Source organism: Stegostoma tigrinum, chromosome 7 (genome assembly GCF_030684315.1).
Source record: "Stegostoma tigrinum isolate sSteTig4 chromosome 7, sSteTig4.hap1, whole genome shotgun sequence".
NCBI lineage: Eukaryota > Metazoa > Chordata > Chondrichthyes > Orectolobiformes > Stegostomatidae > Stegostoma > Stegostoma tigrinum.
The window spans coordinates 50,350,862-50,369,601 of NC_081360.1; the positions used below are offsets into that span (position 1 = coordinate 50,350,862).

General features: G+C 37.2%; 1 protein-coding gene across 4 annotated transcripts in view; it reads left to right on the plus strand.

Annotated features, from left to right (window-relative positions):
• Nucleotides 1–18,740, plus strand: part of ppig (peptidylprolyl isomerase G (cyclophilin G)) — a 40,831-nt gene that overhangs the window by 17,630 nt on the left and 4,461 nt on the right. For all 4 annotated transcript variants that reach the window (XM_048535181.2, XM_048535182.2, XM_059647241.1 and 1 more), the window contains 9 exons: nucleotides 3,081–3,188; nucleotides 4,109–4,153; nucleotides 5,389–5,476; nucleotides 6,033–6,062; nucleotides 6,200–6,339; nucleotides 7,188–7,386; nucleotides 11,983–12,138; nucleotides 13,742–13,829; nucleotides 14,349–14,491. In XM_048535181.2, coding sequence (XP_048391138.1) covers nucleotides 3,081–3,188; nucleotides 4,109–4,153; nucleotides 5,389–5,476; nucleotides 6,033–6,062; nucleotides 6,200–6,339; nucleotides 7,188–7,386; nucleotides 11,983–12,138; nucleotides 13,742–13,829; nucleotides 14,349–14,491 — 997 coding nt within the window. The remainder of the gene's footprint in view (nucleotides 1–3,080; nucleotides 3,189–4,108; nucleotides 4,154–5,388; nucleotides 5,477–6,032; nucleotides 6,063–6,199; nucleotides 6,340–7,187; nucleotides 7,387–11,982; nucleotides 12,139–13,741; nucleotides 13,830–14,348; nucleotides 14,492–18,740) is intronic.

Genomic DNA, 18,740 nt, shown 5'->3' on the forward strand with positions numbered 1-18,740 from the left:
AACATCTGGAGGAGTTGGAGAGAGGAGAAATTTGGCATGTTGGAGTTGGCAGATCAGTGATGTTCAGCTCAGTGATATGGGAGTTAGGTGAGGTCAAGGAGAGCCATGGCATTCAGCAGGCATCTGTAAGAGTCATGTGGCAAGGGGGTGGGTAAATGATTTCAGGAAGGTAGTGGGGGTAGATGTCAGAGGTGACTATGAATGGGATGGATTTGGGAGTGAAGTGGACAGAGTTCACAGTATATTGGATCTGTGATGCATTGGGTTTATATGGAGGTTTGGGGAATCGGGTTTGTGCATGGATTGAATCGATGCCAGTGTATGTGTTTAGAGCTTAGTTTAGTGGTGTGTTAAGAGATGGTTTTATATTTAGTCGTTCTTTTAATCCATCTAACTTTTCCTGCCTAACTATTAGCCAAGTAAAGACAAGAGTTAACCCTCCAATTAAAACTCTCAGGTGGGTCCTATTTAGAGTGATTCAGAAGACATTTCACACTGTCCTGTGTTAGCACTTCTTCATTGTCCTGACATGGAACGCCTTTCTGTATGTCAGCAAAAACCATCTTCCTTTTGGAGGATAAGGGCGATTCTTTACTTGTGACTTTTTTTTCACATATTTGGCATTGTTTTGATTATATTAAACACGTTAAAGCAACATGAATGGCATGTTCTTACTTTTGAAAAACAGCAATTTAAAATTGCTACATTTTATTGGAGAGTCTTTCATTCTAGTTCAACTACAGGGTGACAATTAAAGCATTAGAGCATTAAACAACTAGAAATAAGGTATATCTATATGGATCATCTATCTATGTTTATTTCCTACTGGGAAAAGCCTATCTCATGATATCACAAATTTCCATTCTTTTGTCTTTTTTCACCAATATATATTGCTATGTCCACATTTATTATGGAAAGTGACATGTAAATTTGTCATCCTATAATTATATCCTCATACCAGTGGTTATTTGGTTTCAACTTCTGTTGCATCTCTCCCAGTTCAACATTATTATTTCTCTGTATTTCAGAGAAACTTCACCATCTGAAAGCTGCAGTTTTTTTTTAGCAATCTGTCCTTGTGTCAGAAGGTAGTGAGCACAAAAGACAGGGTAACATTCAAGTAAGTGTTTTCAGCATTGTTGGAAAGGGTTTCATCTTTTGGATAGGATATTGACCTTTCTTTCAAGCAGATACAAAATAACTTACTGTTGTGTTTTTAACAAAAACGGGGAGTTCTTTCTAGAGTCTTGAAAATGTTTACTCCTCAACCTACACCAGCAACACCATTAATTTATAGTGTACCTTTAATGTAGTAAAACGTCTCAATGCCTTTTACAGAAGCATTCTCAAACAAAATTTGACACTGAGTCACAAAAGGAGATCATAGAAACAGTCACCAAAATTTGTTGAATTTAAGGAATTCTTTAAAAGAGATGAGAAAGCTTGAGGGAGGAATTCCAGCACTTCAGACCTTTAACAGAATGCATGCTGCCAATGGGGAGTGAAAATCAGATGTATGAGACCAAAATTGAATGAGTACACATATCTCAGGGCTTTAGCACTTGACCAGGTGAGAAATGGAGACGTGCGACATTGTGAGATTTGAAAACAGTAGGAATTTTTTAATGGAGTTACTGGATTCAGAATCGACATAGGAGTCAGCAAGCGCAAGGGTGATGAGTAAATGGGCCTTGGAGTGAGTTAGAGAATATGGTGAACATAGTTTCAAAGAGGTTAAATTTATTGAAGGAACAGGATGGGAGGCCAACCGGAGAGTATTGTTACAAAGATAAGTCTAGAGATTTTTTTTGCAATTTCTTTAAGACATCAGCAGATGTAAGCAGTCTTAGAGGTGAACACAAATAATCTTAGTGATGGAGATAATATTAGATTTGAAAGCTCAGTATGGGGTCAAATGGGATGTCATTGTTTAAATGGTATGGTTCAGCTCAGTCTGTGGCTCAGGAGATCGATGGTCCTGGTGGTTAAGAAACAGATGTTTTGCGAGTTCTTGAAGATATTGGTTTCACTTTTCACACTCATTATTGAGAGGAAGTTTCTAATCAACCTGTATTAACTATCAGCTAAGTAACATGACAGGTCAGATATTGTGATGTGGTCATGATAAGCGGTGAAGCCAAGAGGTTTATCATTAGCATAGTAATTAAGGCAAAGCTTATGAATGAGAAATAGCAATAGACCCAGAGTAGATCTTGGGAGTATCCAATAGTAGTGGAGTGGAACAGGGAAAAAAGCCATTCCAGGCATATTCCCATATGACTGGATAGATCACATAGAACAGTTGAAGGATAACCAACCAGATAATGGAGAACAGGATTTGAAAAAGGATGGTGTGGTGTACTGTCAAAATCTACATCTGGAAAGTAAGAATTTAGAACAATTGATTTACCATGATCACAGTCATACTGGATATTACTTTTGTTATAGGCTATTGCATTGATGAGGATGTAAACATGATAGGAAGTTAAAACATGGAGTTACAGGCAAGCTGATTACACATTTGGAACATGCCAAAGCTTTCAGGGATGTTGTAAAAGAAAGGGTGTTTGAAAATCGGAACATAGGAACAGGTATAGGCCATTAAGCCCCTCAGTCCTCCTTCCACCATTCAATGACATCGTTGATCTGTGGTCTGACTCCATGTATCTGCCTTTGGCCCATATCCCTTAACTTTTTGTTGTGCAAAGATATTATCTATCTCAAAGTTAAAATTAACAACTGATCCAACATCTGTTTGTGGAAGAGAGCTCTAAACGTGATGTTTTTCAAATACTGAATTTGGTGTAAATCACTTTAGGATATCCTAAGGTTCTGATGCGAATACATGTTCTTTATTTTATCCCCATTTGTCATGCTATGGATTAATGTTAATTTATTTTCTGTCTCTATCTTGCACAATTTGTAGAAACAGTCTGCTGATCAATATTGGCAGGATGTCTGTCTTAATGCGTACAGAAGTACATCATCAGGAGAGCGCTCCACCATTTGGTGCATTTTAACTATTATTGGTAGTTTGTACCCACGTTATCAGTGTTGCTACTTTGTTGATCTCATTACAGGTGAAAAGGGCGTTGGAAAGAGTACTCAAAAACCTTTACATTATAAAGGTTGCCTATTTCACAGAGTTGTAAAGGATTTTATGATTCAAGGAGGTGACTTCAGTGAAGGTATGAAATCAGCAGTTAGTAGTCCACATCCTAAAATTTGAAGTCCTTGATTATTTTCTTCCAAATCTGCCTCTTCCTCACAGCTATTTGTTATATAATTTTCCAGCCTGATTTTGTATAGCTGTGTATGGTTTTTCATCATCGTGGGTGGAGGCTTGTATGGAGTGTAATCTCTGGCATTGACCAAAGGGGCAAAATGCTTCTCTGTACATTCTGTTAACTTGTGACTTAACTCACCTTTTTTTCCTCCTTTGTTGCTAACGCAAAAGCGGATGCAAATTGATATTAATGAGCCATGAGGTCTAAATTTGTAATTTCTTACTTAAATTAGCTTAACTACTTGACTTAACAGGATTTGTTTCTTTTCAAATTTCATTCTTCTGTAAATGCTTGGGGAGGAGATGAAAGTGGTAGTAATGGAAATAAACCATATGTTTGAACTCTATTCTATTTAGTAATAAAATGAGTGCTCATTAACTTCTCTGTCTGACACTTTTTTAAAAACCACTTTTTTTTGTGACCAAACTGTTGTCAGAACCAGGACCCATTCAAAAATGTGGCCACTGTCTTAGTCTATAACATGTTTTCTATGCCAGTATGTATTACTGTCTTTTATGCTTTTCCCACATCTGAAAATAAGTCTCTCGATGAGTTTTCTGTTGCACCCTGCTTCTGAAATATATCTTCACAGGAAGTTTTGTTTCTTTGAAATTGTGATGGTCCTGCAATGGCATGCAGCAATGCTTCTTTTGAAATAAAGAAGAAGTTATAAAGAAGGATTACATTTTTTTTCCGTCATTCTTTCATGTTACATCAACAAGAGTGTGCTTTTCATAATGTGATTACCTTTTTGCAATTGAAATAATGCATATGCTAAAAGGGCTTGTTGTATCTTCATTAAGAATCTTCTGTACTTGTAGGAAATGGCCGAGGAGGTGAATCTATCTATGGAGGGTTTTTTGAAGGTAATTTTTTTCTCTGTTAAGACCTGAGAAGGAAAGGAGAAGGCCATTTAACCCTTCAAGCTTGCACTGCCATTGAATAAGAAGACCATGATTGAGTTATCCCAACTCTTTTTGTACTATCCCATATCCGATAAGTGCAAATTAAGTATTGCATGGTGCTAGTGAGCAGTACGTCACAAGTTTGGTATTTGTGCTACTTATGATAACTTGATGTATTTAGTTTTGCTAAATTTGTGAGAGTACCCAAATAACAAAAGTATTCATTTCAGTATCATGGATCTAATTTACAATTTAATGTGTTTTTTCAACTTTTAAGATTGAAAGTCTTGCTGTTGAGAGAATGTTGCAAAATTCTAAAGGTAGATTTTTGTGCAACTTCCGTAGATGAATTCTGCTCGATAAGAAAGCTGCTACGGCAGAGAACTGTAACGAACATGCATACATCTTGAAGTCACTTGTAAATAGTGCTGAGTCACTTAATTATGTGGAGAAACTAGAGAAGCTAGAATTGTTTTCCTTGAAGCAGAGAGGATGAAGGAGCTATTTGATAACATTTACAAGGATCGTTAATGGAGTAATTAAGACTAAACTATTCCCACTAATCAATGAATAAGTAACCAAAAACATTGATTTCATATTAATAGCAAAAGAACCAGAGAGAAAATAAGATGTTTTTTATGTTACAATTGTTATGATGTGCAATACATTGTATGAACAGTGATGGAAAAGGTAGCAACTTTAAAAAAGGGTATTGGTGTATGCCTGAAACTAAATTAAATTTTAAAGAGTCTTCTGTAGTTTTAGGAAATGGCTGAGGTGAATTAGGATTGGGAAGGGTTTGGTGAATGGGAATCATTGATTTTTTTTTAACTGTCCATTCCTACATTGCATAGTTTTCTGACTTCTAGTCCAAAGTACCCCAGTAAATTATAACTGCAAACTATGTAGCTTTTTTGTTTAGGATACAATTTTACTCTTGACCTCTGAGTCTCGTAGAGTGCTTGTTTTTGCCACAATTGGCTGGATGACCTACAGTGATTTTTGTTTATTCGTTCCTGTATTTTCACTGTTCCTGTACAATAAAGTAGTGTGCTTAGCTTTGTGATTACAGTGTTTACTCCTGATTACACTACACTTTATTGGATAAATCCACCCATAGTGGCGTAGAAATTGTGAAAAATTCTTGAAGCTTTATTCAGTTCTCTCAAATTGTTTCATTTCTTTATTGGAAATAGATGAAAGTTTTGCAGTCAAACACAACAAAGAGTTCCTGTTGTCTATGGCTAACAGAGGAAAGGATACTAATGGTTCACAGTTCTTCATGTAAGATTTTTTGTTATCCTGTAGAAAATACCTGATTTGGACACTTTTTTAAAAAAAGTTTACATTTTCACCTAGTTATTTATGCTTATGCTGTGGTCTCATACTGCTAATAGCGGGCAGACAAGGATCTATCAATAATTAATAAAAATACTTGTGCTTTCTTTCTCCTTAATCATTTGTTCTGTTTTTTTTTATCATATGACTTGTGTACATGTAACTGGAGTCCCATTTCTATTACAACATTTTCTGAATATTAAAACACTGCTAATTTAGACTTTCAGAATATTTTATCAAACTGCATTTATTGCACTACTTACCCTAAGATATGTGAAATGATGAGAGATTAGTATCAAAAGTGTCTAAATTTTTTTTAGCATTTGATTCATGCCTATCTCTGTAATTGCCTTGTGGTTATATTTGCTTTCAACGCATGCATGTTATTTCATGGCTGAATTTTTGAATTTCAGTGCTGTATTGTAGCTTTAATAAGTTGTCTAACTTTGTTTTTCTAATTTCATGTTATAAATATTCATTTTATGAATATTAAAACGTAAAGAACTACTAAGCCTGCCCCTCATTTAGATAGGTAAGTACACTCTCTTTTATATATGTATAAATGTATATATTTATATATATATAATATATAAAATACTATAATTATCTAAATGTTGCTTATAACTTCACAGAAACTGTAACTGAAAGTCACCTTTTTCATTTCGCCAGTGTACATGTGGTCTTTGGTCAAGTTATTTCAGGACAGGAATTAATAAGGGATGTGGAAAACCAGAAGACTGATGCAAATAGCAAACCATATGCAGAAGTACGCATCCTAAACTGTGGAGAATTAATTCCAAAATCCAAAGGTATGTGTGTGTATCTAAAGAATGAGGAAGAATTTAGGAGTAAATTATTGCAGATGCTGGAATCTGTACTGAAAACAAATACTGGAAATCACAGCGGGTCAGGCAGCACCTGTGGAGAGAGACCAAGCTAACATTTCCAGTCTAGATGACTCTTCATCCAAACTCTGATAGCTTGCTCTCTCTCCAAGGATGCTGCTTGACCCACTGTGATGTACAGCATTTCTTTGTTTTCGGTGAAGGGGAAGAATCTTCTGTTTCGGTGTTTTAGAGCATTTTAATGTTTAACTTGTATTTGGCTGAGAGTTCTTATTGACACTATAGGACATTTATATGATTAATTTTATAAATGGATATGTGTCAATCATATTTTTACAATAAAAATGACTCCATGCAGTAAGCTGGAAGATCAGCTGATGTTCACAAATGGTGTCCCATTCAAGTAATAGCCAAGTGTAACTCTGGCTTATAATGCCAAATTAGTTCAAATGCTTTTAGAACAGAGTGGAAGTTGCCAATAAATTGCTTTTGTTGAACCTTCAAATAAAATTTCTGAAATTTTTTTCAAATAAAATGCATTGGTTTGTTTCCTTCGCCTCTGCTGAAGGAATGGCATTGATTGCAATAGAGTTTTTCAGTTCACCAGGGTCTTGGAAACTGTGAAATAAATTAGATAATTGCAAGTTGCCCTTGAGAAATTGTTGGTGAACTGCCTTCTTGTATCTTTGCAGTCTATTTGGTGAAGGCAGACTCATTGCTGTTCAGGAGGGAAATCTTTGTCTGTAAATCATAGGTTTAGGTGATGTTTCAAGGTGGCATACGTTTTAATAAATAGATGTATTTTACTAAAGCAAAAAAAGAAGAGAAGAAAAGAAAGAAATCTTCATCCTCTTCGAGCGAATCTGGGAGTTCTTCTGACTCAAGCTCTTCCTCGGAATCAGAAAGTGAAACAGATGAAGATGCTAAGAAAAGGAAAAAGAAACAACGGAAGAAGGAGTCCAAAAAACGAAAGAAAGACAGGAAACGAAGAAAGAAATCAGAAAAGAAAAGGTTGGTGGTGATGTTATAGGAAAGAATGTTAACTGTCCTTTAAATTGTCCTGGACTTGGCATTATGCCAGCACCAAGTCTGAATATAAGCTTAAGATTCATTTTTAGTGATTTTAAGATGACATCTTCTATGCATCAACCAGTGTGCCAACAAAATATTTCACCTATCTCAAATTTTGATTTATTTCTTGGCAAGGTAGTTCTGCCATCATATTCTCCCTTTTCACACTTCAGTCTCAAATCACACATTTGGCCAAACAAAGGGCCTGTGATGGAGAGAGATAGTAGGAACTGCAGATGCTGGAGAATCTGAGATAACAAGGTGTAAAGTTGGATGAACACAGCAGGCCAAGCAGGAAGGCTGAAGAAGGGTCTAGGCCCGAAACGTCAGCTTTCCTGCTCCTCGGATGCTGCTTGGCCTGCTGTGTTCATCGAGACCTATGATGGAAACGTGTTTGCGTTGTTATTCTGAAACTGGCTGCTAGGAGGCATTTGTCCACAGTAACTTGCTATTCACTCCCCACCCTGTCAGCACTGACACTTTCTGAAGGAGTGAGTATCCTCAGCTCATTGTCTCCTCTACTGTGCACACCTAGGATTGACAATTTCTGACCATGTTGAAAGTACAGTCCCATATGTATCACTATATTATGAGATATTATCCTCAACACCACATGTTCCTGCTCTGATTACCTCTGTGATTTCAAGCCTTCCTATTTCCCCGCTTGCTGAGTATTCCAATATTTACGGGTTTAAAAAGTTTAGAACTGCACAGACTACTTTACAGCCCGTACAGGCTCTCCACTTTACAGCCTCCCCTGGTCTCTTGCCTTGTTGTTTCTCCAAGATTCTGTTCATTTTTCGCATGCAGAAACTTATCTGTTGTTGGTCTTTCCCTCGTTATTGAGTTTTATTTGGCATTTTGCGAACTTTTTGGTTGAATTTGCCCGCCGCCTCATACATTTTGCATGTTGATTCAAACTGTCCTTAATCCTGGTATTTTCATTCATTTGCTCAATAAACACCTTAGCCTGAGCTTGAATAATCTGAATCGATCAAAGTATACGTTTGACTCTTTGTCGACTGAAGCAGCTGAATAGAACCTTGTTAAGAAGTGTGTTGTGAGCATTTCAGACTTTCTTTGCTAACTTGATTTAACACCTACACTTGGTTCGCAATAAACAACTGCACCTCCCAGTCGCGAACCATTTCAACTCCCCTTCCCATTCCTTAGACGACATGTCCATCCTCGGCCTCCTGCAGTGCCACAACAATGCCACCCGAAGGTTGCAGGAACAGCAACTCATCATCTGCTTGGGAACTTTGCAGCCCAATGGTATCAATGTGGATTTCACAAGCTTCAAAATCTCTCCTCCGGCTACTGCATCCCAAAACCAGCCCAGCTCGTCCCCGCCTCCCTAACCTGTTCTTCCTCTCACCTATCACCTCCTCCCACCTCAAGCTGCACCCCCATTTCCTACCTACTAACCTCATCCTGCCCCCTTGACCTGTCCGTCCTCCCCGGACTGACCTATCACCTCCCTACCTCTCCACCTACACTCACCTCTACTGGCTCCATCCCTGCCTGTTTAAATTGTCTGTCTCGTCTCCTCTATCCACCTTTGATCCACCTTCCGCCCCCGCCTCCCTATTTATTTAAGAACCCTCTTCCCCACCCCCTTTTCTGATGAAGGGTCTAGGCCCAAAATGTCAGCTTTTGTGGTACTAAGATGCTGTTTAGCCTGCTGAGTTCATCCAGCTCCACACTTTGTTATCTCGGACTCTTCAGCATCTGCAGTTCCCATTATCTCTGACATCTGTCATCTTTAGGTCCCTCACAAATCATTGACACAACAATCACCGTATGATTAAAATGGATGCTTTTATGGTAACATCATTGATCTGCCTAAAGATTTTCAGCTTCTCTTTGGCATATTTTCTTTCTGGTAATTCATTGGATACGATGTCATGTTGGCTGTTGTATGTGCATTAATTATTAAAGAGTTGTCCCTATTCTAAGTTTGACCCATATTTTAAACCAAAATATTGGGAAACCTTGTGTTGGCTAAACCTTCGTCTAGTCATGGGATGGGAATCCCACTGGCTTGCTCTAAACCCAAAATGCATTTTATTGCCAAAGATTTATTACGGATATAACAATGAAAGTACCTATGATCCAGCTGTTAATAAAGAAGACTTCTGTGAACATTAAGTATATTTATTTAAATTCATATTTCTATATAAAATATGACTGGATAAAGTTTAACTAATAAATTACTTGTGTTTAAATATCTTCTGGTAAAAGTTTGAAATTATGGAGTATTTAAAACTGAAGCAATGTTCAGTACATTTGTAAGAAAAACATTGTGAAAAGATAAATTTAAACATTTGTTTTAGAAGACTGACCCAAATCCTAAATTCTGCACTTAGTTGGCCCCAAATGTTTAGCACAAATCATACTTGTCTGGCATTTTGAAAGCCAAATTGCAGGCACATGCATCTTTCTCCCAATGCTTCAAAATGTATGTTAGGCTCAAGATTGAAATAATAGTAATCTATGGAGTATTTACTAATATTGGTTAAACTTTGTAATATGAAAGAGATTGGTTAACAAAGTATAACAAGCATAACATTGTCTATGATGTGATGTAATTGTTTTCTTGTTTCTTTTGACTAAGTAAGTGATGGAATGGAAAATTCACCATTAATGCAATAATTATCCTAATGCTTCTTCACAGTCCATCACACGTAGTGTAACGGGTATATGCCATAAGAAAGCAATTAAACATCTGCTTCACTCATGTTTGCTTAATACCAAGTGAGCTGTATTCAAGAGCTCATATTTGTCTGGCTTTCTTGTGCTGAGAACATCCCAAACACTTGGTAATTATAATCAATTTATTGACTGTCATTGTTTGGACATAATAAATTGTGCTGAAGTGTCTATAAACGCTTCAAGTGAGCCACTGAGTCTTCCATCCTTGATTTACACTCTTTCTCCCAGACCCTAACAGACTAGCTCTATGAAATTCAGTGATGTTTTCCTGAAAACCTGTAACCCAATATCACAATCATTTCATCCTTCCCATCTCCAACCCCAAGGCGAAGAGAATTCCATTGCCTCCTTTCTTCATACTCCTCCTCTGCCTCCCTTTTTATTCCATGTGTTGCCTTTCTTTTTTTTTAAACATTCACTCGTCGGATTTCGTTGCTGGCTGGCTAGCACATGTTCTCCATTCCTAGTTGCCCTTGAGAAGGTGACAGTGAGCAGCTGCTTTGAACCGCTGAAATTCATGTGCTGTAGGTAGACCCACAATGCCATTATGGCCGGAGTTGCAGGATTTTGTCCCAGCGAACTGAAGAAATGGTGATGTATTTCTAAGTCAGGAGGGTCAGTGGTTTGGAAAGGAACTTGCACATGGCCGTGTTCCCATGTATCTGCTATCTTTGTCCTTCTAGCTGGAAATGGTCGTGGGTTTGGAAGGTGCTGTATAAGGATCTTTGGTGAATTTCTGCAGTGCATCTCATAGTACATATTGCCTGCAGCAGTTCAAAAAGGCAGCACACACCAGCACCACCTAAAGGCAACTAGGCAATAAATGCCAGTGAAGCCACAAATGAATTTTTAAAAAATAAAGCCTGAGCTGGTGCCTAATAGAAGAGAGGTGGAATTTTAGTTATTTCTTAGCTTCCAGAATGTTTCTACAAGATTGGACTTACAGAAAAAGTTATTGCATTTTGTCAAATCGTCAGTGCTTTTGGACATTTTTTTCATAAAGAGCTTCTGTGAATGTGACTTTCAGGCTACAACATGTTAACGATGTGCCTTTCAGAGCGTGTGGGACAGGCCTGCAGAACAAATAATTACTTGAAAATACAGTCTTATTGTGGAATTTGATCTCAGGCTCAACTTTAAACTGGTTTATAATTCCTCATGCTTCTAGTTATTCTGTTGATGAGAAAATGAAAATATACCCAAGGCTAAAATAACAGTCTTAGCTGGGTCATCAGCCACATTTTATCAGGTGTGTGTGTATTTCACTGGGAATTTGAAAATTGGGTATCAAGAGCAACTCTTCAGCCTACCATTGATCATAGTGAACAAGTCTCCAGCCCACAAAAATCATCCCTTTCATTCACTGAACAAGATTTCAACCCTAATCAACCAATTCCTTGCCCTCCCTGCTCATTATTTACCCTGATAAGTACTTCACCTTGGCTAAATTCCACTTTTACATTAAAGCTCACATAAACACAGTTGTATTTTCTATCTGGAATGTGCATATGCTCCAGCCTCCACTGACTTGTCTATTTTTTTTGTCTTCAATAGCTGTTACCTGTTTAATGCCTCATTGTCTCATCAACATTGGTGATCTGAATTTCCCTTCCTCAGCATTGATTTGTATATCCCATTGTCGTCCAGTCCTTTTCTTGAGATATTTCTTAACTTTCCCTATTTTTAATCTGTTATTTCTCAGCCTCCTTGTTGGAAGTCCAACTTTGTACCACCATAAAAATGAGCTATTTATACATATAAGTGATATGTATATGTTGTCTTTAGTAATTAGTGTTTCATTTTCTTAACTTTGTTTCCAAGTTCATCAGATGAAAGTGCAGAAAGTAGTACACTCCAGACAGTTGCCACTGTTCGTGCTGAGGAAATTCCCCCTGTGCCAGAGAACAGATTCTTAATGCGAAAGAGCCCTCACAAAGCAGATGAAAAAGAAAAAGAGAAAGAGAAAAAGAAAGAGAGGTTAGTACATTTATTGCCCCAGAACACTTTTCAATATAGTCATTTTGGCAGTACAGAACTTGAAGAAAACACATTTTTTGTTTGAGTTTTTCATCTTGTGCTCAGAACAGTTTACAAGAATACCAAATTAAGGGGAAAATCAATATTTATACCATATGAGAGGAGAGTGCTGAATAGTTGCCAAGGGATAGAGGCATTGAAAATGCACCAGTTAGCTGCAGACTTTGTATAAATGTTAAACCAGACAGAAACAAAGCTTGGCACTTGTCTATTTGCCAACTAATCAATACATTTCTCTTAGACAGTGTAAATGGTTACATAGTTATTTATTTCAACTTGTCCCGAGTGCAAGATGAAAAGCTATGACACAATGTGTGTTTTCTCAGCAATACTTGAATAAAATTTTCACAGTACAGAAGGAGGCTATTTGGCTCATTGTAGTGGTGCCAGGTCTCTGCAAGAACAGCTCAGCTCATCCGTCCCTTTTTCCCTTACCCGGTAATCCAGCATTTTTTTTCTCTCCAAGTGCGTATCTTATGCCAGTTTGAAAAGTGATTGTGTCTGCCTCTGCCACACCCTCAGAGAGTGTATGCTAGGTTCTAAACACTTGCTGTGGATCTGAGCTACTGCTGGACTAGAGTAGATCAGAAGCAAGGAACTATGCGCCTGCCCAGAATCTGTCCATCATCTACAAGGCGCAAGATGGGAGTCGATCGTTAAATTCTTCACTTACCTGTATGAGTGTTCTTCCAGAAACTTACAAAGCTGACCATTTGATCAACAAATAAATTTTTTAAAAAACTGTAGATGCTGGAAATCAGAAACACAAACAGAAATTTCTGGGAACATTCAGCAGGTCTGGCAGCATCCGTGGAAAGAAGGCGGAGTTAACATTTGGGTCCAGTAACCATTCTTCAGACCTGCTGAGTTTTCCCAGAAATTTCCATTTGATCAGCACCTCATCAAATTGTTCCCAGTGTGGTTTGTATCTGGAGAGCAATTTTATGTTCTGGAGAACCTCAAAGCATTTTCTAATTAAGAAGCTCTAAAAGGAAACAATTGTGCCCAAAGAGAGGAGCATTGGCTATTTCGATCTGTGTTCTTTTCCAATCGAGGTCCACAGAGCCATCTTGCAAAAAGGACCAAGATAACGTTTGGTTATGTGAGAAAAATTGACAATACTGTTTCAATACCTAAGTGTTTGTTTTCCCAAGAAGTAGATAATATCACTGAAATTGCAATGTTAATGCATTGTATCTACTTAACATTTTAAACAGGTCATAGTTCCATTGTTCTCCTGGCTGATTATATATTCTTCACCTTCTGTGACCTTGAGCTCATCCATAACTTTATTTACTTTGGCACAAAATTCTTCTTGCCCTTTATCATTACCCTTGCTGACCTATATTAGCTTCTAGTCCTTCAAATTTATAATTCTAATTTTTGTGTTTAATTAACTCCACTGCGTCAATGGTCCCTACCTCGACAATCCCTCTAGCATTACATCAACAGAAATGTTAAAAGAGACTCTTTTTCAGTCAAACATTTTTTTTAAATTTGTGAGTAAATATTGTTGTAGAATAATGGTTTTTATCTTGAACAGCAATGTGTCAAATTCCCAAATTTCTACATATCAAAGAAGACTCCTAGTAACTAGGTCAGGCCGAAAAATTAAAGGAAGAGGACCCCGGGTAAGTAAATGTTTTATAGAACTAATGTTTGTTTCCCTTAAGGCTGTTAATGGGAACAAATTAGAATTTTGATTCAGTTTAAGTGGCAGGATTGTCTAAGTGAGTAAATTCTCAACTCTTTAATCAAGTTCTGTTTGATACTTCAGAGCTGGACTGACAGCCCAAAAGAGAATGAAGTTCCTTGGGAGCAACCATTAAATTGAATCTTTGGTGAAATGGATATGAAAGCTCCCATGGTGATGTTTAAAGAGCAGAGTTCAATTGGTGTCCTGGTTAACACTTAACTGCCATAACTACTAAAACAAATTGACCAATTGAACAAATAATTGTGGGATCTTGTGATATGCAAATTGCTGGCATGTTTTCTTATATCACTGAAGTGTTTAATTAATGTGAAAACTAATTCATTGGTTGTCGAGTAACTTGAGCGCTGAGATTGTGAATTACGTTACATAAACACAAGTTAATTGGTATTCATATTTAATTCACATTTGGTATTCTAAATATGATCTTGCACAGCGCTATCGAACACCTTCAAGATCAAGGTCTCGGTCAAGAGATCGATTTAGGCGTAGTGAAACTCCCCCACACTGGAGGCAGGAGATGCAACGAGCACAAAGAATGAGGGTTTCAAGTGGAGAACGATGGATCAAAGGAGACAAGTAAGTGTTACAAAACTCCTCAAAGTGTACTCTATCGTCTCCGATAAGAGTATTTTAAATACCTCTTAAGTTTAGGCTCAATATCTCTTGAAATTTTTATATGTATTTGTTGTTTGCTGAGTACTTATTAGCTGCAAAATTCATTTGTATCTTTTTATGTAAAAGTTTAGATATGCCAAAGTTTTGTGAATTTAAGAAGGTGACTGAGTAGATGTTATGTGGTCCATTAACTTGGTGGCAAAAGGAGATATGCTCAAATATAAGGATACCTATAATTCTCTGGGAATTAGATGATATAAATAGTTTTCTAGAGGGAGTTCCCTGCATCTATTTTCATGTTAATTGCATCAGAAATTCATGTTTATGTTTTTCCATTTTTGTTGCATGGAAAGTAACAGAATCCAGATGGCTGTTTGGGAGGGAAAACTTTGATATGTAAGGCAGGTTTCAAAAACAAATGAACTTGATCAAATACCTTTAAGTTATGCTTTTGAACTGTCATCTTCTTGCATGGTGGAATTGATTATAATGCATTTGCTTTCCTAAATGATCATAAGCTTTTTTTATTCCGGTACATTGATAGCTGTTTTAGTAGTACAAAGGCTGGAGATCCCTATTTCTCATTTTTGTCTCTGCCTGCCTGCCTCCCATCCCAAATTACTGTGCTGGGAGGCACATTAAGAGGTTATTTACATTAATCAGGTTGCTTTATAGAATTCTTTTGTGAATGGATGACATTCTAGCTTTATTTATTTGTTCTACACCATTCACTTACTGATCTGTTACATAGAATGTTACAACACAGTACAGACTCTTTGGCCCTCGATGTTGCACCGACCTGTGAAACCAATCTGAAGCCCATCTAACCTACACTATTCCATTCTCATCCATATGTTTATCCAGTGACCATTTAAATGCCCTTAAAGTTTGCAAGTCTACTACTGTTGTAGGCAAAGCATTCCATGCCCTTATTACTCTCCTGAGTAAAGAACCTACCTCTGACATCTGTCCTTTATCTATCACCCCTCAATTTAAAGGTATGTCCCCTTGTTCTACCCATCACCATCTAAGGAAAAAGGCTCTCACTGTCCACCCTATCTAATCCTCTGATCACCTTGTATGTCTCTGTCAAATCACCTCTTAACCTTCTCTCTAACGAAAACAGCCTCAAGTCCCTCAGCCTTTCCTCATAAGACCTTCCCTCCATACCAGGCAACAACCTGGTAAAATCTCCTCTGCACCCTTTCCAGTGCTTCCACATCTTTCCTGTAATGCGACGACCAGAACTGTACGCGATACTCCAAGTGCACCCACACCAGAGTTTTGTACAGCTGCAGCATGACCCCATAGCTCCGAAGGTCAATCCCTCTGTCAATAAAATCTAACACACTGTGCGCCTTCTTTACAACCCTGTCAACCTGGGTGGCAACTTGTAGGGATCTATGCACATGGACACAGATCTCTCTGCTCATCCACACTACCAAGAATCTTACCATTAGCCCAGTACTGTGTATTCCTGTTACTCCTTCCAAAGTGAATCATCTCAGTTTTTCCGCATTAAACTCCATTTGCGTCATGCACATCTTTAAATAAGATGTCCCAATGATTTAATCTAAACACATTGTCCATACTCTGTTTGCATAATGGAATCATATCCACATTGTAAACAACCCTTCTACCAATTATACCATAATGTACACGTTACAATAAGCCAGTTTTCCACCAAACCCAGATATCTTGTATTGAGCTGTTTTCCTTCCCACAATTTCAAAAATCCACTCCTTGTTACCAGATAGCAATTTGATCTTTCTCACGGCCACCACAATCAATTCGAGCCTCCCTTAGTTTCAGATCAGTGATATTTTTCCTGAACTGCTTGCTGTTATTGAGAGTTGCTTCAGACAGTTCGATGGTGAATGTCTTTGGAGTGTTTGTTGAATTTCTGGCTTGGGCACGTTTGCAGTGGCAGTTTATTATGACTTTACAATGTGATATTAATTTCCTTATCAAGCCATTTTTGGAAGGAATTTGATTTCCACTTCACCTGAATTTAGTTTGAATTCAGCATTCCTTCAAATACAACTAATGGAAGGCTTGGTTCTTCGTATGTAGAAGGGTATCAAAGACTCATCCGTGGTTTTTTTTTTCTTTTTGAAAACTTTACTTTGTACTAGGCAAATGATCTGTAACAACCAGTTGTATTCAGCCAGCCTTCTTTCGACTGCTGTGTTGCTGCAATAGGCTCTGCTTCCTCCTGATCTTCAGGATACGCCGTAACTGTTTTAGAATCAAAACTTCAATAAGATGCCCTGTCTTTACAACACACATTTTGGTGTAACAGTTCAAAAATAAGTATTTGATCCATCAGATTAGATAAAGAGTAACACTAAAATAGGGTTTTAAATGTGTCACTGTCAAATGGGAGGCACCAATTAGAGCATGTAGGAATATTCCCAGTGAACATTTTTGGAATTTACTTGCCCAGAATATCGTTGTTTTTTGTTAACTTTTATTCTTGATTGCTTTTGATTTTGAATACTTTTAGATGAAAACAAATCACCGATCCAGAATCCATTGTCCAAAAGCCTTGGGTTCTGCTGCTTCTCTGATAAAGGGTATCTTCAGGTTTTGGATGCACTTACCTTACCCTCCAAGACCTTTTGCTAATCATCTCACAACCAAAAGCAAAATCTTAATTTAACTCTTAAACTTGTACCCTAGTCTGTTGGAAAATCTTTATCGAAAAACCTGGTGGAATCTGTAAACTTATTTTTTCATTATCTCTGCACTTAATCTTTGTCTGCCGTGTTGCTACACTTACTATTTAGGTCTGTTTGAAAGAAAACTACACTTGGCCGGACTGGACTTAAAAGTGAAGTTTTTTTTTGAACTGGCTCAAACAGAGCTGTAGGCATGCTAAGTTTGGATCCATTTGAAAAGACCTTCAGCTTTTAGGACTTTTCAGTTTTTGCATATGCGGATAAAGGATAGCTAACGTGTATATTCTTCACTATTCTATGAAATATTTAATGTTGCACAAGATCATTATAGATAATGGAATCAATTCAGTCTGTCTTAATTCATTTTGAACAGCCCCACAAATCCACACACTTTCTTAACACTTAAGTATTGAGTTATTTGGTAGTACACAATTTTAGTATTGCTGAGAAAAGTTACATTTTGTTGAAGCTTTATGTCTTGCTCTTGCCAGGCATTCACAAAAATAAAAATAACATTTTATACTGTCAAAGAACAAATAGTACTGATGGTTGGCAAGTTGACTGTCATTACTGGAGGTGTTGCCAGGGACAATAAACCTAGTTAGGTTTGGAAGGTGAGATACAAAGTTGTGCAGGATTTCTACAGCCAATTGAATTGTCAGTCCTTCATAAAGTAAAACAGGAAATTAGACAGGCAAGATTTTTCCCCTTAAGTTATGTTGTCTTTAATTCCCCAGGCTTTTTTGAGGAATGAAATTTACTGCTGCTAATCTGGTGTAGTTTTATGCTGATTAGGAAATACTTAAAAGGACTATTGAAGGCATTTTAAAGTTGTTTATTATTGTATTATTCCAGTAAATACAGATCTGTTGCAAATCTTTACAATGTTTTAAACTGGATTTGAAGCACTAGGTTGAAAGCAAACTTAGATTTAGCCTTCTTGGATGTATTGATGGATTTTCACTTAACTAAATTTTTATACAGTTTTATTTGAAACTATCTAAATGAGGTTACTAAATAAATTGTAGTGCTTAATGATGAGTATTATATGAGGATTATATTACTCAACTTGTAAGAAGAAATAATTAACTTTATTTTGTTGTATGACAATATTGTTATGTCTGTTTTATCCTCTCGACATGCATTAATTTACTTTGATTTTTTTTTCATATAAGTGGTACTACTGAGTTTGTAAGCTGGCTGCAACTTGTTGTGGAGGTCCCGGTGTTGAACTGGGGTGGGCAAGCTCAGAAATCACGCAACACCAGGTTATAGTCTAACAGTTTATTTGATAACACAAGCTTTCAGAGTCTTACTCCTCGCTCAAATGTTGGTGTTGTGTGATTCCTGACCTTGTTGTAACTTGGTCCACTCTGTGTCTTCAATTTATTTTCTATCTCCTGAAATCTCAGGAATTGCTTGCATTTGCTAAATCTTCAGTTTCAGTGAAACAATTTGAGTAGTTGATAGTACTTAGCCATAAGTGATAGGAAATTTAAATGCTATTTGTTCCTTTTGAAACTACATTT